Source organism: Monodelphis domestica, chromosome 1, assembly GCF_027887165.1.
Source record: "Monodelphis domestica isolate mMonDom1 chromosome 1, mMonDom1.pri, whole genome shotgun sequence".
Classification (NCBI taxonomy): Eukaryota; Metazoa; Chordata; class Mammalia; order Didelphimorphia; family Didelphidae; genus Monodelphis; species Monodelphis domestica.
This window is the reverse complement of record NC_077227.1, coordinates 428,771,930-428,792,652: the sequence shown is the minus strand read 5'-3', so window position 1 is coordinate 428,792,652 and position 20,723 is coordinate 428,771,930. Positions and strand designations below refer to the sequence as shown.

Genomic DNA, 20,723 nt, shown 5'->3' with positions numbered 1-20,723 from the left:
GGGAGACAATGCTTGTGGAAGTTAAGTATTAGGATGAATGTTTGCTCCCGATGGAAAAATCAACTTTAGTTCGTTTCCAAGGTGCCACCCTTCCCTGCCCCCTTCTGAGAAAAATCCTACTTCTTCACCATAGATATTTAGGGCTCTGTGATAGATTACACTATTTTCCTCTCTCTCAGCTGTCCATCTATGGCCAAGCCATCGAAGGTCTAATTGGAGGGTGAATTTACATGGACAATTCCACAATTGGAACGATTCTACAAAAGATTAATTTATGTGTGCCTTGAGAAGTCAAAAGGCTGCAAAGTCTGAATCGAGTAGGGTAAGGCACAGGAGGATGCTTATTTAGGTTACCAAGTTGTAGTGAACCTGAACTTGAAGCCAAAGAAACCTGGATTTAAATGCCAGATTGTGTCATTTACTATCTTGTGGTTCTGAGCAAGTCACTATTTCTCTGAGTTTTAATGTCCTTATCTGTAAAATGGGATGATAATGTCTGTAGTGTACTCTCTACTCATACTTCAAAAGATGCCCAATTTTGTAAGCATGGCTATCCCAGCTGTTAACAGATGACAACTGCTCCATGCATTTGCAGTTTTCAGGAGTGCCCATGGCCAAAAACATATTCTCTCTGATCTTTCGTTAGTAAAAAGAACAGAACATGGAGCCCTAGGACCTCTGTGTGATTGATGGGTTCTGCTACTTACAGCCTGTGGACACTTCACTCAGCCTTTCAGGACTGGTTTCCTCCTCTGTAAAACTGAAAAGGGAGGGAGGGTTGGACTAGGCTCTTATTGCACCCTCCACCTTTCAATCCTATGGCATGACTTTCCACATTTAATGAGTTTGGGCCTCTTTTGACAGACGCCCCCAATCCATCACCAGGCTCACACTGAAAGCCTTCACAGCTTTGTAGGACCTGCCAGACCTCAGGCTCCATTGGCTTAACCTTTAAGGAGCTCTGGTCACTCTCTACTCTGTGGTGAGGCACTGGACGGAGATGGCAATGGACAGTTATCATTAGGATCCAGCATTAGAAAGAGTATGTTTGTGAAGGCGGGGCAGGAGGATCAGGAGACAACAGTGACAACTTTTAAAGTCTCCATTTCTTTCTTAATCATGTTATTACTCATGTCATACAAGCCAGTAATACCAGAGGATGTTTCTTAAAACGAGCAAGACACCACTGATGATGATTCATTTTTCAAAGTTGCTCTTTAGGATATATACTTTTTTTTCTGACCCTTTCCCTCTTAAAATCAACACTGTGTTTTGGCAGAAGAGCGGTAAGGGCTACATGATGTAACTTGCCCAGGGTCACACCATATACTTTTAAGGCTGAAACAAATTAATTCAAAATCAAAATCAAGAATGAAGAGCCTCATCCAAGGTCACACAGATAAGCAAGTGTCAGAACTGGGAGTTGAACCTATAGTTCCTCTCCAAGTCCAGGGCTCTTCCCATTCCATTCCCTCTTGTCCCTTACCTTACAAACCTCATCATTTTAGACTTGGTCAAGTTGGGCTTCATCTGCAAACTCTGCTCTGTTGAGCTATTCTTTCATCAGTCAGGAAGCCAGAGATCCTTAGTGGATCAGGAAGTCTCACCTAGTCAGCCACAAGATGGTAACTGACACTCTGGGCTTCTATTTGGTCAACATTTCAAGTAGGGAAGGGGAACATAAGCTGAGAGCCTCTTCCTGCCTGTAGGCAGCCTTTCTCTCCACCCTCCCTTCTAGGGGCCAGGGACAGTACCAGCAGCGGCCTCACAGATCTGAAGAACACAATGTTTCCAAGTTGGAAGGGACCTTAGAACACAGAGACAAGGAAACGTCAACAATTTGCCCAAAGGGGCGGAATGAGTAAGTGGCAGAGCTATGATGCAACCCGAGGCCCTCAGATTGCTGGCCCAGTGCTTTCTCCCTTACATCATGTTGCTTCAAGGACTATCTAATAAGGACTTCCATTACCAATAGGCTGGAGACCATGTGTCATGACTAATCTTCTGAGGTAGCTGGGTGGGACAGGGCACAGAGAGAATTAAATATCTGTAAAGTACTTAGCACTGTGCCTGGCACATAGGAGGTTCTTAATAAATGCTTATTTTCTTCATCTTTTCCTTCTAGTCTACTCTCCTTTCCTTCCTTCCTTGCATAGAGAAAGGCCAAAAAAAATGGTGAAAAGATTCAAAACCAGATCATGTGAAGATCTAGAATGTGCAGGAAGGAAAGTCTTTCACAGGGACATGAGAGCTGCTTTCAAGCATGTGAAGAGCTGCCTGTTTTGCTTGGTCTGAAATGGCAGGACCTGAAGCAGTGCAGGGAAGTCCCAGGAAGGTGGGTGTCAGTGCAAGGTAAGAAAGACCTTTGGCTACAACAATGGAAGGATCTGTTGGAGAGGATAGGGAATTTCTCATCACCAGACATCTTCAAGCAGTGGCTGTTCGGATGATGGTACGGGGAATTTGTATTAAGGGGAGTGTTGAACTTGATGACCTCCAAGTTCTCTTATCATTCCAGGAGTCCATGGTCCAAAGTAAAAGATTCACAGAGAGCAGAGGAAAAGTCGGAGCAGAGACACCACCCATCCTGCCCTTGGAGTGTGTACCCATGCTTGTAAAAAGGAGCTTGTCCTTTAAAAACTTCTATAAGAATGGGGGAAGAATGACATAAAAGGCTAGTTTCTTAAGAAGAGGTCACATCCTGACATTCTGTGCAAGTTCAGCGAGGGGGGATGATCACCAAATGGACAGATAACCCTATTACAAAACTGTAGCTTTTTCCTACAAACTCTTACCTTCTGTCTTGCCATCAGGATTGCCCAGGGTCACAAAGCTAGGAAGTGTCTGATGCTAGATTTGAACCCAGGTCCTCCTGACTACAGGACTAGTGTTCTAACCACTGTGTGACCTAGCTGCCCCATGACATGGGTTTTCAATTATTTTTTTTACCAAGTTTGTATTTTTTAATAATTTCAATAATTTAGAATTTAAGTGCTCATAGGAATAGACTCCAGACCCCTTTACCAGAATTTATGGGGGCAGCGGTACAGAGAAACACTATGCCAACAAAACTCATTAAGATGTCATGGATCATGTGATATAGAACTAGAAGGAACCTCAGAACACAAAATGTTTGAGGGTGAGAAGGGACCTTAGAACATAGAATAGTAGAATGAGAATGGGCAGAAAAAATCATCTCACTGAACAACTTCACTTTACAAGTAGCAGTGACTTGCCCAAGGAACACGGTAAATAGAAGTGGCAAAACTGGGATTTGAACCCTGGAGGATGGACTCTTAAGTCCTATGCTTCTTCCTCTGCACTTCAAAGTCCAACCTGCTCATTCATTCCTACTTAGATAATATAACAGTACCTATATAAGTAGAATTTAAAAGTCCATAAATGGATATAATGGAAGGCAAGAAGACATCTGTCATGGTTTCATACCCTATTTGATTTTAATAACCTGTTCCTCCCCCCTACCCCCTGATAATTTTCACCAAGCCAGTAGTTATAAGCTCTATTTAGTACTTGGTCATCTTGTTAATTTCCTTAAGCACAGAATTTGGATCTGCTCCATTTCATCACTCATAACATATAATAATAATGCTGTCTTCTGCATACAGAGATGATGTTGCTGACCCATCATCACCGGGGCATACTTAACCCCCCCCCCCCCCAGTAACAGTGATATGTTTGCACTCATCTGCTCCACTGTCCTGCCCTCCATCCTACCACCACCTCAGCCATATCTAGCCAAGGGTATTAAATTTTTGAGGGCATGGAATAGAGCACCATTAACCTGCCAAGAAGGGAGTCAAATCCATGACCTTAGTTTGCACTGTGCTCTAATCAAGTCTACTAACCAGTCATTATACTTGGCACACAGAACATTCAGAAAACAAAATTCTAGTGGATGCCAAAATATTCATGTGAAGCTTTATTCTCTTATTAAGAAATAGGATGTTTACAATGGGGTTAATATTAAAAATAAGTTACATTTTTGTAGTGCTTTCAGGGTTCTGTAACTCTTCCTTTGCAACAATTCTAGAAGGTAAGCAGTACAAGGATTTGTCCATTTCACCTAGGAAGAGTCAGATTTTCCAAAAGGTCTAAATGAGCTGTCCAAGGTGACATAACAGAGCCAGAATAGGTATGTGGGTCTTCTGACTCTATGCTCAGAATTGTTCTGCTATACTATGCTGGCTCCTACAAAAATAAGTCATCTAAAGAAAGAAGAACAGGGAAGATCCTAAACTCCTTTTGGTGCAATCCTTGAACAAACTCCATCAGTAAAAAGTTCAGCTTAAATGCCACCTTCTCTAAGTCATCTTCCCTGATCTTCCCTAACAGGAAGTGATTTCTTCTTTATCGGTTCCTTCCACCTACCCTTTTTTCTTCCCCAGGGATGGGGGTAGTAGAGTCCATACACCTGTGATTTCCTCAGATATTGGGACCACTGATATGCAATCTGTCTTCACCTTGGAGTCTTAGTCACGTAGGATTATACAGTCACTATGTGTCAGACCTGCATCTCAGAGTCCTTTTTATTTCTCTTACGTGCCTATTCTATTCGAATTTGTATACTGTTTAATTGTCCTCCATTACAGTTTGCCTCCCTGGGGTATGGAGGGGAGCCTCTGTTTGGGAGACTGTGCACAAAGCCAAGAGAAAACTTAGAAGCTGGATGGGCCCAGTGATGGACTGTCTTACTCAGTGATCAGCACAAAGGCTCATTACCAGAGGGAAGCCCAACAGAATTTTTTTTTTGCCACAGAAAATCATGAAAAACTATCAATAAGCTGTAGAGAAGTACAGGGGATCTGTAGAGGGGATTTGTGTCAGTGGAGGAAGAAATCTTTCTAAGTATTGAAAAAAAGTATTTATCTGTACACATGTCTCTTCTTTCCTTAAAGGACTGTAACATTTTTAAGGGCAGGGGTCATTCCTTTATTTTTCTTGGTATATCCTCCCCAGGTCTTACACCATGTGTTTTATATGAAATAGGAGCTTAGTAAATATTTGTCAAATAAATGAACCTAAAATCCTTTCTTCAAAAGAATGTATGTTGTTTACCAATGTGGTAGGCATGTGAATAGGTGAAACCTGTTCTTTAGGTAAAAATATGTTCATGTGTTTTTGCTCAAGATCCTTAGACTCCTTATTAGCCATCAAAAAAAAAGTTGTCTCCCTAGTCTGACATTCAAAGACTCCTCAATTTGATCTCTCTCTTTCTAGACATTGATCGCTTCCAAAAATAGTTTCTAATCAAATTAAGACTACTTGCCAATCCCCATACACTTTGTTGTATGTTCGTTGTATCTTGTACTTTGTACCTTTACTCCCACTATTCGCTTTGTCTAGAATGGTCTCTGACATTTAAAATTCAACTCAAACACCACCTACTCCTTGAAGACTTCCTGGATCTTCCTTAGGAACTATAATGAGTGCCACAAAAGACAAAAATTTTAAGACTGGGCCAAAAAAGGGAGGTGAGCTGGTCATATAGCAATAAAAAGGATAATAAAAACAGGCATTTTAAAAATAATGATAAAAAGTATTTTAATGTTTGCAAAGCCCTGTCTATCTATCCACTTACCTACCTACCATCTCATTTAATCCTTATGACAATTCTAAGGTAGGTGCCAAGAACATCCTTATTTACAGATGAGAAAATTGAGGCTGATAATGGTTAAGTGACTTGCCTAAGTCAAATAGCTGGTGTTTGAGGCAAGATTAAAACTTGTTTTCTTGACTATGTCTAGCACTCTATCCAATTAACATATGGATAATTTGTGTCCTGCAAACCTCACACAGATACTAGATTTGGAAAAGAATTGAATAAGATGAAAGCATAAATGGATTGTGGTCCACACCAGTGGAAGAAATGCTCAAATCCCCTGGATGACAGATCCAGTAAAGTTATTTATATTATGTAATAGACATTATATATCCATTATAGTTATTTAATTCAATTCAAGAAGCATTCAGCATTTATTATATATAAAGCACTGAGCTAGAAACTTTTTTCTGTCATTTTTCAGTGGCTTCAGACTCTTTGTGAACCTATTTAGCAAAGATTTTGGAGTGGTTTGCCATTTCCTTCTCTAGCTCATTTTACAAATGAGGAAACTGAGGTAAACAGGGTTAAGTGACTTGCCCAGGCACACACAGCTAGAAGTGTCCGAGGTCAGATTTAAATGAGGAAAGATGAGTCTTCCTAACTGCAGGAAATGCTCTATCTACTGCATCACCTAGCTACAAAGACAAAAATTAAAAATCGTTTTTTCCCATCAAGGGGTGACATTCTACTGAGGCATGTAATGGGTAAATGGATTTTTTTAAAAGACAGCTTGAATAAAGAGGGATCAAGAAAGATTTCCTGTAGGAGGTGACACTTAAACTCATGCTTGAAGGAAGCATAGGACTATAAAATATACAGGGAGGAAAGGGGGAATGTTAGCTGGGCAGGGGAATGGTCTGGGTAAAGATACAGTGGCTGGTGTACAGTAATACCAAGTTTAGGGAATAATAAGTAAGCCAATTTAGTTGGGACAGGGAGTAGCACCTTTGTTACAACTTCTAGCCCTGGAGAGCTGCCTAGAGCAGGTGTTAGCAAACTGTGACCTGAGGTCCAAAGCCACCTAGGCTACCCCTTTTATATGGCCTGGGAGATAAGAAACTTGATTTAAGCAAGGCAATTTATTGACACCTTGTCTAGAGCACTGAGTTTAATGACTTATCTAGAGTGACACAGTCAGTCTGTTATAGAGGCAGCACCTGAAGACAAGTCTCTGAGTCTGAAAGCCAGCTCTCTCTTCACTAGACCAAACAGCACATAGAAAACATTTAATAAATATTTGTTGGGTGTTGAATGAAATCAATGGCCCAAACTTCTTAAGCAATCCTAGAATTTCAGAAATGCATGGGACCTCAAAGGTTCTAACCTCTAAATTAACATTAAAAGGCCCTTAAGAGAACCTATAACCTATTCTTGAATCAAGAATGACCTTTACAACAAGGGAAGAAAAAGGTCATAGTAGATAGAGCACTATCTCACTTACTCACTGAGTAGAGAACTCCCAACTTGGGGATCAGGAAGTCAGGGTTCAAAACCCACATCAGACATTTATGGTTTTATGAACCTGGATGAATCGCTTAATCTCTATATCCATAGTCTTCTTTGTCACCCTGACCAGTTCATTAAACCTTTCATTTTCTCATCTGAAAATGTGGCTTAAAATAGTGTTTATCTCTTAGGGTTGTTGTGGGAGTCACAAGAGATGATATGTGTAAAGTGTTTTATATGCACATATGTATAGCTTTCTGGAAATGTGAACCATTGTTAATCCTGACAGAGTTATTTACCTTCTGCTCCAGTTCCTTTTAGTTGGGGGCATGGGGAAGGAATCCCATTGTTAGGAGGTTTTTTCTTAGATCAAGCCTGAGAAGAACACGGTGCTGAAGTCTGCCCCTCTCAAACGAATTCATTTACCTATTACACTCCTGGCTTTGCCCTCTGGGGCCAGAGAAAAGTTAGATCCCCTCTTTCAAACTCTAGCTCTTTACTGAAGTCTTTTCCTTTCTAAGAGACCCATTTTTAACTCCTCCACCTGATCCTCATATGATAACATGGAGCTCCCTCCCATCCTGGCAGCCCTTCTGGGGATGTGTTACAGCTTGTCAATTTCCTTCCTCAAATGTGGTACCCAGGCCCTGAAGCTCCAGGAGTGGCAGTGGTGGGGACATTTGCCTGTAGAACTACCAGTGTTTTCCCTCCCAAACCTCCTTGTACTCAATTATTTTGCAATTATTCTCTCTTTACATTATTCCATATATACCTATGTGTACCTGTCTCCCCCAATAGAACATAAGCTCCTCGAGAGCCGAGGATATTTCATTTTTCTTTTTATATTTGTACCTCTGGTTCATAGTGGGAGCTTAATAAATGCTTGTGGAATGATCTGCCCCTTCACATATGCAACTCACTGCGTTCCTGTGTTGCTGACTGAAGGAGCAGCCCCATCGTCAAAGACAATGCAAAGGAAAGGAATACATAGCTAGTTGCTCTCTGAGCTGCTAACTCCTGTACATAGCAGAGGACCCTAGAGAAATACTGTAAGCAGTCCTTTATTGGGGGGTAATTTGCAAGGGAATTTTCTTCATTTCTGGCTTAGTATTATGCAGTTCTCCCTCTCCTGCCAAAATGACCTAAAATCTATATATGACAATCAGCTTCTTTTTTTTTATGATTTACTGAAAATCAAAGACAAAATGGGACTTTTTTGTTGTTTTTGTTATGACAGGTTTAGAAATTTGTTGTACTACATTGATTCAATTTTCTTTGATTTCAGCCATCTTTCAATAAAAAACCTGATTCTGCTAGCTGAGAATACAAGAAGAAAACCCAAAGGGAACAGAGAATATTGAAATGGTTCCACCATTTCCATCTTTGAGACAAATGTTCCTTTCAGAGGAGAAGCTGCCTCTGAGCACGTGACTGCTTAACAACCTTCTATACATAAAAAAGAGGGAAAAAAAGAGTAGACAGCATAGAATCTAATGCTGTCTCATAGAAGCAGGGAAAATATCTACAAATTGGAGCTCCAGTTTCATTCAATTGCACCATCTCTCTCTCTTTTCATAGTTACCACGTACACTGAAATGTTGGTCATTTTTTCCTACCTCCAAAAAAAAAAATCCAACATATTACAAAGCAGATTGCCAAATGTGACCTAATTTTATTGAGAACAACTGAATAAATTCTTCCTCTTACCTTAAATTATTAAGAGTATGGTCATTTTAGAAAATCTCCATTTCTGCCAAAGAATTTTGTTCGCAATTTCAATGAGAGCCTTAATGTTTACAAATAGTTCTTTATAACTACTTTGCTAAGTGGGGAGTAAAAATATTATTCCCATTTTAGAGAGGAGAAAACTGAGATGAAGAAATCTGATCCTAGTTGGATATCTAGAAAATAGAAAAGGTAGGATTTGAACACAGGTCTTCTGACTCTAAATCTAATTCATCACTGGGCCTCAAAGAAATAGTCTGTGTTCACATGGGACTTCAGCAAATTTAAACAAAAATATTGTCCTCAGATAAGTCCTGAGTTTTGTTGTGCAAATGTTATGTTATTATTCCCATTTTATAGTTGAGAAAATTGAGGCTTAGCAAGGCAAATGGTAAGTGATTGATATATCAGATCTATTTCTTCTGATGACTAGTTCCAGTTCCTTCATCTATCTCTACAACACTATCCTTAAGTGCAGAAGGAAGAGTCATACTATTGGCACACCCTGCCCAATCAAAGGAACAATTCACAACTCAATAGGCATATGTCCAAAGTTTTGACTTTTATGGCTTAAAGCTTCTGACCCTTAGAAAAACAAGGAGACCTTTTTGTTGTCCCCTTTGAGTTTACTGGAACCAACACAGAAACATGGGATGGACATCCTTTCAGAAGGGCAGACTTTTTTTTTCCAAATCAATAAACAATTACTGGCCACGTGTTTTCTCCTTTTAGAATCAGAAGTCCTGGATTTATGGCCTGGCTCTGTCATTTACTAGATGAGAGATGATGAGCAAGTCACCTACCTCCTATGAGCTGGAACAACAGATAGTGTCCCAAAAGTCTCAGGGCATTTTCAGACCTTTGGAGTTTAAACCACTAGGCATGTCTTTAAGGACAGTCTTTATTTTAGAATTTACAAAAAGCTCCAAAAGCTTAATACTGCACTAAGATTTCTAGGATTCTCTCTCTGTACGTTTGATGTCTCATACCATAGGATTATCATGAGGATCATCTTAGATGATGGATGCAAAGCACTTCAAAACCACAAATCACTACGGAAACGTGAGATCTTCTTATCACCGTTACTGATGAGGCATTTCTTTTTCTGATCAGTGGCATTCTTGGAATAGTGACCCTTCCCATTTCTACAGTGTCCTAACGTCTATGAGGTGCTTTTTTCAAGACACTCCTGTGAAGAACAGCATAAGCATTGCCACTCCTTTTACAGGTAAGGAAACTGTGGCTCAGGGGAGCACTGGTTTGACCAGGGGGCAGCCCCAGGGGTGTGAAGCCAGATATCCTGCCCAGCACTCATTTGCCCCATGTGGCTGACCCTTCTAAGAAGCTAGGCTGCTGGGTACAGAACCAGTGGTACCCAACACTCTTCTCCTTCTTAGGAGAGAACTCTCATTAAAAGGTGAAGGATCCAGGAGGAAGCTCAGAAAGTTACCAAACCTCTGAGCCACTGCTCTGGATGGGGGTGGTGGTAGGCCACTTACCTCTTTTTCTATTTCTGCCAGAGATTTGATAGTGATCCCCAAGAGATCAATGGGCTGCATCTGAAACACAAAAGACAATCTACTTTCTTAAACAGCTGGGAAATGCCACTTTCACATCTGGCTTTGCATTTCAAACATGGGACAATTATCTAAGAAAAGCAGCATGTATTCCTTTGTCTTTACTCTTAGCACTGCATATTGGTGGAAATGTTCTCACAGAAGAGAGGATTCATCCACCCATTCATTAGCAAGGTGGTAAATGTAGAGCTGATAAAGAAAGATGCTGCCAGGGAATCTAGCAGCTAAATGGGACCCATCCACCCAGGGTGCTGCTCTCTAGCCCTGTCTCAGGACAGAGGAAGGATCCACTAACACCTCTGTAAAAGCATTTTTACAAAGACCTGTGTCAGTCTTTTATTTCTTCCCTGGAAAGCAGTGCCAAAGCAATAAGGCTGGTAAGGCTTCTCATTCCTCTGTGCTGCCATGGGGATAAATGTGCCCTGAGCACTCCAACCAGGTGGTGGCACTGGCGTCTAAGGAATTCTGGACAAGGAGGCGAGTGCTTCGTTGGTATTCATCCGGGAGCTGGGGGAATTCCAGCTCTTTGAAAATGCACGGTGAATAAAATAACTGCACATAAATTATCATTTTCAGAAATCAATGGTGGTGAAAAATGATAACATCACATTTTAATGGGCGTTTCTGTAATTTCATGAAGATGGAGGCCCTTCTTGTGAAATGCTGGCTCCTTGACAGCAAATACACACTTTGATGTAAGCTAGAAGCAGACCCTGGGTGGAACGGGCAGCCTTGAGAAGTCTATGAGGATGAAAGGATTTGGAACTAGAAGGACCTTAGAACACAGGACATTAGAACTGGAAGGAAGTTTAGAGGTCATCAGAACCAGCCCCCCAACTTCACGGATAAGGGTATTGTAAGAGGCATTAGATGATTTGTTCATTATCATCCTGGTAGCAAGTTAGAAGTTAGGATTTAAAGTGTGTGGCCTGATTCGTATTCCAGTTCTTCTGACTACATATAGTTCAATTTCCATATGGTTCAAGGCCATCAGAGAAGTACCTGGAAGAAATCATTCCCCAAAAGGACTATGAGGTAGCTAATCAGTTTGGGGAATTAAGCAACCATAATTTCTGAAACAAAAAATTGGTTTGTGAAACAGAATCACAGAATTTCTGAGGTTCTTGGAGATGATCTAGTCCAGTCCTCTTATACTACAGAGGAGACAAATGCTCAGAGAGAAGTGCTTTGTCCTAGCTTACAGGGATAGTAAATTCAAGCCCAGGGCCCCTGACTTCAAATCTTATATTCTCTCCACAAGAGCATGATGCCTCAAACTGCCCCCTTACTTTGCTCCTGCCTCACAGCTTTATAGATGAGGAATCTGAGAAGCAATTTGCCCAAAGTCACAGAGCAGCTAGGAGAGTTGGGACTCTAGAGGGGTGTTATTTAGATGATCGTACATTGTCTGGCAGCAAATATTTCCTTTCTACTTGCTTACTTTTTTCCTCCTATTTTTTTACATAACAGCGTCACCCAGCATTCTCTGCCCTCAGCTTTATAGATACAGGGCGTCTTGTTCTCATTCTGTTTAGAGCTAGTCAACATGAAGACTTGTGAAAAAGTGACTGGGTATGATGGCCATCCCTATAGTTGACTTCCCCTTGTTGATAGTCAAAGGTAGAGCAGGCCAGAGCTGGATATCTATAAATTCCAAATATTCCTAATATCATTAACTGGGAATAATATTACATTTAGTACCCTCAGGTGGGGTGGGTAACACAAGTAGCTACAGATGGGTAAACTGACTCTTAGAAAAGTGAAATGACTTGCCTACTATCTCAAAGCTTCTAAGTGTCAGAGTAAAGATTCAAGTCCAGATATCTCCTGACTTTTCTACTTGTTCTTTCTACTACATTGTACTTTTGTTTTATTCTTTATTTTTACTATAGTGTTGCCCAGAATCCTCTGCCCTCAATTTTATGAACATAGGGCTTCTTGTTCCCAGTCTGTCAAGTCTTGCCAGCAACAAATTTACCCAGGGCAGCCATGGGGACATCCAGCCACAGAATTAAACACAAACCTCCCGGGGATGCTGTTACCGCCTCTCTCCAAACAGTCTGCCACATTTGCACCAGCAGCCAGAGGGGCACAGGAACAGGGAAAACATTTCCCTCTCTCTATTTCCGTTGCCTGGAATCCAGCAGAGGTCCAGCTGTTGTATCATTAGGCTCTAACTACCTCACTAAACTTTCTAGATTGGAATGGGTAAACAGGACAGAACAGCCTCCCCAAGGAAACAGGAGAGACGCCAGGGTAGCTATGGCAACAGAGCCAAGAGAAGTCAGCTAAAGTTACTCATGCTCCACATGCAACATCACAAGCATTTTTCAAGATTAAGCTGCTAGCAGAAAGATGTCGGGGCTGCATATTATATTTCATTAGAATGGAAATTGCAGAGTGGGCCAAATCACACATGGTTTTAAGCTGGGCCCAAGGACAACATTTAGTTGTTCTTTTGCTAATATCCAAACCAGGGTCTTCATTTTTACTAACAGCTCAAACCTTTGTGAGGGGGGGAGAGAAAGGATCATAATTTGAGATGACTTAACAAACAAGGGGCTAGACTGTAAGCCACCTTACAAATCATCTAACATTCTATGTTCTGTGTTTAATGTTTAATAACATTCTTTGTTATTAAATTCTATCATTCTAGATTACAATATCCCAGAGCTCTAACACTCTATGTTACAATATGAAGATCCCTCTCAGTTCTGCCCAATCTATCGCACTCAAATATTTCATATGTTAAAGGCCCTTCACAGCTCAAATATTCCATATTTTAAGGTCCTTCTCTACTTTAACTTCCCGTGTTCTAACAGCCTATGCTATAAGGTTCCCTGCAGTTCTAACAGTCTGTGTGATTTGTGTGGAACAGCACACTAATGATACAAATCACCACAAAGGGACACGTAGGGCCACATCCTCGAGCACCCATTTTCAGGTGGGCCTTTCACTTATAACAGTGACTGATTGGGAGCCACCTCAAGCCAACATGTTTTTGACAGAATACTGTCAATCTTTCCAGTGTCAATGCTGTTATTCCTGGTTTGGAGCAACATTAGTGCTGAGAGAGGGGTATAGAGGAGAAGGGCAGCATTCCATGCTTATTCTGTGATCAGGTAAGAAAGTGAATTTGAACCCCAAATCCAGCTCACTTTATGCTTCTGTGGTTTCATCTGTAAATATAGGGTTGATGCTTGTTTGCTATATGGCAGCAACTCACTGATTATATGGTGCTGTTCTCATGGAAAAAATTCCTTGTTTGGGATACAAGAGACTTAGGTTCTAGAATCACAATGTTAGGGAAGGAAAGAGAGCTGGAAAATCATTTAATCCATTCTCATTTCACAGACTAGGAGATGAGGCTCAGAGAAGATTTGACTTGCTAAAGTCTCCAGAAATGAGATGAAAGAATGGATTAAATAACTTCTCAGATCCCTTCTAAGTTCCAGTTGGACCAGGGTACAAAATCTGTTTGTTTGACTCCAGACTCAGTGTTCTTCTACTACATCATGCTATGTGTCTCTTCTACTTTCAACTCAGCTATGAATTTCTTGCGTGACCTTGAGCAAGTCATGTCAATTCTCTGCCTCGGCTTCTTTATTAATAAAATGAGGAATTTAGCTTAGGTGACTGCTCAAGTTTCTTCCTCCTCTGAAATGCTGTGATTCTATGAAGCCCTCTGTCATTTCCACAGATTTCAACTTCCATAATGTGAAAACTAATTATACTTCTTTCTTCAATAAATTGCCATGATTAAATAAAAAAAGAACAAAAATTATTAAGCTACATTTGGAAAATGAAAAGTATTCACCGCTATGAGGTTGGATCAAAATTACCATTTGCACTTAAAATGAGAATGACTCACTAGACATCCATCTTTTCTAATAAGAACCATGCACATAACTTACACTTTCTGGAACACAAGAAAACTTCTCTGAAATCATAAAAGGCACTCCATCCATTGCTGAAAAAGGAAGAGAAAGCACACATTAAAGTCATCCACAGAATCAAAGAGGCTCGGAGCTGAAGGGGCCCTCAGAGGTCCTCTAGTCCTACCCACAACTCAGAAGAAAGGCTTTCTAGAACATCCCTGACAAACGGAATTCATCCATCTGAAGACCTTCAGGGACAGGGAACTCCTTACCTCCTGAGAAAGCACATGCCATTGATGAACAGCACTTCTGGGAAGCTTTCCCCTTCTAGGACTTGACATCTGTCTCCTTGTAGATCTCCCTTTCCTTGCTCCTGCTCTGAGGCCAAGCAGAACAAATCTAATCCCCTTTCCACATGCCAGCCCTTCAAATCCCAGAAAGTAGTGATCCTTCTGCCCATGAGTCTTCTCCCTTGTTCAGGCCTCACATTTCTAATCTTTCAGGGGACCCTTTTATGGAGTGTTTTCAATGACCCCCAACATTTTGGGTCTCCCTCTCAGGATGCAACTCAAATTTTGTCAGTGACCTTCCCCAAAGCATATTGCCCAGAATTGAATATGACCCTCCAGATGCATTCTGACTAGGGAAGACCATCACTGTCTGCATCCTGGATCGCTTTACTTCCTTTGTTGTTCTTGACTTACTGAATTTAATGCCAGACTGTGTGTAGACTATCCAAGTCAACTGAAGATTGTAACCTTAGTGCACGATGGATAAGAATCAATGTCCACTGACTTCCACACGATGGTATGAATATTATACTCAAAATTACAAAGGTCAAAGCTCCAGCTAGAGGGCACTTTCAAGACCATCTAAAGTCCATTAATAATTCATGGGTAAAGAAACTGAAGCCCTAAAAGCTCCATGTCTCTTTACACTTTGGGCTTTGAGGATGGAAATACAAAGAAATACTTGATATTTGAAAGTTCATATGCACTGCTACTGTAATTTCCAAATGGGTAGGGACAGGATCTTATGTAAAATTTGTGTTGTACCCAATGCTTCACTTAATAAAATCTTCCTGAATGAATGTTAGAGAGATATTGTCCTCTAATTTAATATGATGTAGTGGAAAAAGAACAGATTTGGGTTTGAATCCTGCATTAATACTTAATGATGGGGGGTTGGGTAGCTCAGTGGATTGAGAGCCAGGTCTACAGACAGGAGGTCCTAGGTTCAAATCTGACTTCAGACACTTCCCAGCTGTGACCCTGGGCAAGTCACTTGACTCCCACTGCCTAGCCCTTACTACTATTCTGCCTTGGAGCCAATACACAGTATTGACTCCAAGACAGAAGGTAAGGGTTAAAAAAAATACTTAACCATGGGAAAATTGTAATTCCTCTGACTTCAGTTTCCTAATCGGGAAAATATGGATAATAATACTTGCCTACCTCACAGGCTTATTGTGAAAATACATGAGAAAAAATATTCAGTCCATCTACCATTTCTTAAGTACTCAATATGAGTCTGGTACCAAGTGAGGTGCTGAGGATGCCCAAACAAAAAAATAAACAGTTTCCATTGTTAAGTAGCCTACATTGTTTTGGATACATGGAAAGCACTTTGTAAATTTTAAGGCATTCTATAAATGCCAGTTATTATTATTATTATATAAAAGTGCTTTGAAAACCTAAAGAGCTACATGAATGTCAGTTATTACAAATACTATTTATTAGCTGTGTGGCTTTGTATAAGTTACTTCCCTTATTTTCAAATATAAAGTGAAGAAAATGGGAACAGAAGACCTTCAATGACCCTTCTTGATTTTTATTTCTATGAAGCCCTATCAGTTCTTCTTCAAGTTTGAGAGAAAGTATAGGTACAAAAATTGATGTCTTCAATGGATTAATAAAACAGAAGAGAACTCTGAAAAAAGAATCATGCTGTGATGAATTATAGGCCCAACCACACAGTAGGGTGAAATATTCTCTGTTTTAGAGCTAAAAGGTTCACCAACTAGAGAGATGTTTCCTTTGCCATAATCCCTCAAGCCTACTTCCCTGTTCACCATCAACACATCACTAACTTTAAAAACAGTTTGATGAGGAAATTGGAGCCCAGCAGGGACCTGTACCAGGTAAATGACCTCTGATCCGTGACCACTTTACTTTCCAAGGTAATTTTATTCACTGGAGATTAGAAATGAGGGTTATAGCATCAAATTGACTTCAATAGTCTATTATTTTCTCTATGCTCCCTCTACTGACGCCAATCTCAATACCTTCTATACTTTAATAGGAAATCTTCCTTATAGTTGAAAAAAATTAATCACCTAAGTGCCCAGTTTTCTGCTGATGAATCCCTTAATAGTTCTGCCAGTCTGATATGCAGAACCATTAACAACAACTTACATTTATATAGAGCTTTAAAATTTATGACAAACAACATGATGTAGTGGAGTGGCCTCCAAGACAAGAAACCAAGTTCAAGTTCTATCTCTGACATTTCCTGCCTGGGTGATCCTGGGCAAATCACTTAACCTTTTAAAGCTCTGAAGTGGTACAGTGGGTATGGCACTGTACTTGATATCGGGAAGATTTTAATTCAAATCTAGCTTCAGACTCTTACTAATTATGTGACCCTGGATGAGTCTGCCATAGTTTCCTCAACTGTAAAAAGAGAATAATAATAACACCCACCTTCCAGAGTTATTGAAGACAGCACGAGATATTTGTAAAGCTCTTAGATGCTCCCTCTCTGCCTTTCTTCCTCCCTCTTCCTCTTTCTCTCTCTCTCAGCAAGAGTCTAAGACTGGGAGCTCCTTAAAGCAATGAAATAACAGGTGCTGCCCATATCTCTATCTGCTTTTAATTTTACAAAGTATTTCATATACATTATCTTGCTTGATCTTTACAAAAGTCTTGGCAGGTAAATGCATTTACTATTTATGTCTCAGACACTGGGCTAAACCCTAAAGGTACAAAGAAAGGCAAGTGTACTTCTTAGCCTCAAGGAGCTCATATTTTAATGAGATGGAAATAATTGGATACATATATAGAATTGGGAGGAACCAGGAACGGCATCCTATAGAAGATGGGATTTGAGGTGAGTTTTGAAGGAAGCCTAAGAAACTAAAGTGAGGAGAGAAAGAATCTCAGGCATATGAGATAGCCAATACAAAGGCATGGAGCTGGGAGGAAGTATCCATGTGGATAAAATCCCAAATCCTTGAATTATTGAAGTAAATGATTTCCCTTAGATTGTACACTCTTAGATAAAAAAATGATGTGCATGTATTTATGTAGGAGTTAAGTGTTTGCTGTACTGAATGGATTGAGCTGTTTGACAAATCATCAATTGTCCACCATGGAAAGTAGAGACTAGGGGGCCAACTATCTGTTAGGCATGGAAGGGAAGGGCTTCCTACATTGGGCCAGGTTGGATTGAATATCTTCCAAGACCTTTTCCAATTCTTAAGATTACATGAATTTTATGCATTTCAGGTGATGGTAGACCAGTGGAAAGAGTGTGCCACATGAAGTCAGGAGTTCCAAGTTGGAACCCTAACAAGTAACAAAGTCAACACAATATTCTACTCAAGGGGCTTTGTAGGGGAGAGAATTCAATTTGACTCAAACATATTTTATGTGATGAAGGCAATCCTAATCCTCAAAGAACACATAATCCAATAGTCTAAAACATAAATAATTATAATATGCAGGTGGGATATAAGTACCCTAATGTAAAGTATTGTTATTGGGGATCAAAGGGAAGGGAGATCACATTCAGCTGTGGAAACAAGGATAGAAATCTGATAAATATCGTGGGGGGGGGTACACTGACATTAGTCTTTGAACTTAGAGATGCAATGCCAAAGAAGGGTGTAATGAAATGTGCTTTCCTTTATTTTGTACAGAAACTAATATTATATAAAATATCAGAATATTAAGAAACTAAAATATTTGAAGTCAGATTATTCCCCTATTATTATTTTCTTCTCTAGGATAATTCTTCAACCAGCTCTCCTTATATGACACAATCTGAAAGATTTTCCATTTTCCAACATCCTAGATACACTCTTTTGGATTGTGGCAGCTTGTTGACTCATCTTCCTAAAATATGATACCTAAAATTGAACTCCCATTCTCCAGATTTTGTCTGGCTTGGATGGAATCATCAGATCTGTTCTGGTTCTGATCTGGACAACATGACTCCACTAATATAGCCCAACAGGTGGCTCAGAAACCCTTAAGAATACCCAAGACTCTTTGAGGGGATTTGTAAGGTTAAAATTATTTCTATAATAAGACAAGATATTTTAATTTTTTAAATGGTAAATACTGATTGATATAACCCACATTAAGAAAAATTCTTTGGGGGTAGGTCCCCAATAATTTTTAAGAGTATAAAGGGTACTGAGATAAAAATATATGAGAATAATTAACCTAAAATTATGCCAGCTTTTCACATCATGCCATATCATGCTGTTGACTTACATTAAGATTTCAGTCCACTAAATCCACTCAGATCGCTTTTAGACAAGTTGCATGTAGACACTCTCTCTCCATTTTCTGGAACCCAAGTAAAATATTTTACAAGTATTTCTATTAAATTTAATTTTGTTAGATTTGGCCCAATGTTCTGGCCTGTTAAATTCTTCTTAAAGATTGATTCCATCGTCCAGTAGGCTTGTCCTCTTTTCTAGCTTGTTATCACCTAAAAAGTTTATAAGCATGCCATCTCCTCCTTTTATCACAAGCTTTGATAAAATTCTAACCAGCACAAATCAAGATGATCTTCTGTGAGCTCTCCCTCTTCTTCCCTATTGCATATCTCAAAACCCATTGACATAATCTTCCATTCTTTCCTTTTTAAATCCCATTTCTGAAGAAGATATAGCTCTTCCCTCTTGCCAAGACTATCCCCTAGATTTGTGCCTTTGATCTAACATGCTTCAGTTGATTCTGAGGCTTGGTCTTTGTCCTCTTGAAGAGCTATTTTACTAGATTCTTCCTGCTACAAATGCTCCTTCTCTTCCTGCATGATTCTCTTCCATGTCTGTCAAAGGATCCACCCAGGAAGTACCATTCTTCCCATGTTACAGATAAGGAAATTGAGTTTTATAGAGGGTCACCAACAGTTAAAAGTGTCAAGGCTGAGATTTGAATTCCAATTTCTTTGACTCTCTGATTAGGATTCTTTTGTATACAACTCCATTTCACTTGAATGCCAGACAGAAACATTGGGAGTATGGTTAATATTAACTACATGCTGCTATTATTAGTCAAGTAAGTAACTATTATAAACTATTATTAAGCACCTATTATGTACTACTACTGCTGCTAACTCATTTCCAAAGAGAGTTTTTCTCTCAATTTCCCTGGGATGTAGGTATCATAAGATTTATTCTTCCTATTTTATAGATGAGGGAACTAGAGCAAAGAGAGGGGCTGAATGACTTGCCCAAGGTCACAAAACAATAAGTAGAGAGCAGGGCCCCAGGTCACTTGTGCTAAAGCCTAGTGGACTTTTCACTGCTTTCATGCTGTTTCTCCAGGAAAATGTTATTCCCAGCACCATGCACCCACAATGCCTTACACACAGTATGGACTTAATAAATGCTTCATTAATTGTACTGAAAATAGGGACATGTCCAAAGAAAGAATAGCTTGAGTTTTATTTCCTACTATACAATGCCCAGCATCTTTGTAAGCCTTCTTTTTGTGAGTCGATGTTTTTTGGGAATAGAATACATTCTGGAGACTTTTCTAACATGTAAGTCATTCTCCAATGAAGTCTGGCTTATTTTTCCTAAATGTAACACTGGGAACTTGCTCATATAGTCTGTCCCCCTTTCTACCTACAAGTCATTGTGCATAATAAAATGCTACATATTCTGGATAATAGTTCCGCAGTTATACCCAAGTTGTTTTGCTTTTTTCTCCCCAGTCTCTGGGCAGGTTGCCATCTGGTCTTACTGACGCGCTTGTCAATTAGGCCTAGAACATCATAGCTCTTTGCCATTATTTGATCTAGTACCTCTGATCTGTCATCAGATCATGCCTTCAAAAGACCATTAGGGAATCTCCCTAATGTGTCCCTCAGTGGAGACTAAAATGAAGGCCTCCTTTAATCTCTTTGATGGCCTTTTCTCACCATTTTTTCAATCATCAAGCACAACTTTTTGCTCCATGAGCAAAACTGATTCAATTTAACTCAACATATATATTTATTAAGTGTCTATGATTTGTATGATGCACTCTGCTAAGGGTTCAAAGATGGGAAACAACAGATTCTCTGCTCTTAAAGAGCTTACAATAAGGGGATATATACAACACATCATTAATGGCTTATTATGGATATAAATACATTTTCCTAGCAATTTGTTGTAGACAACTTTTCCCACAACAATCTTGTGAGGTAGGGTACATAAGATGGAAGAACTATAAGAGCCCATGCCTGATTTGAGGC

The 20,723-nt window shown here is 39.8% G+C and overlaps 1 protein-coding gene across 5 annotated transcripts in view; it reads right to left on the bottom strand.

The window, feature by feature from the left end:
* Window positions 1-20,723, bottom strand: part of MVB12B (multivesicular body subunit 12B) — a 300,578-nt gene that overhangs the window by 34,151 nt on the left and 245,704 nt on the right. For all 5 annotated transcript variants that reach the window (XM_001372709.4, XM_056812165.1, XM_056812164.1 and 2 more), the window contains 2 exons: window positions 14,286-14,341; window positions 10,294-10,353 (listed from right to left, as the gene is read on the bottom strand). In XM_001372709.4, the coding sequence (XP_001372746.3) occupies window positions 10,294-10,353; window positions 14,286-14,341 (116 nt within the window). The remainder of the gene's footprint in view (window positions 1-10,293; window positions 10,354-14,285; window positions 14,342-20,723) is intronic.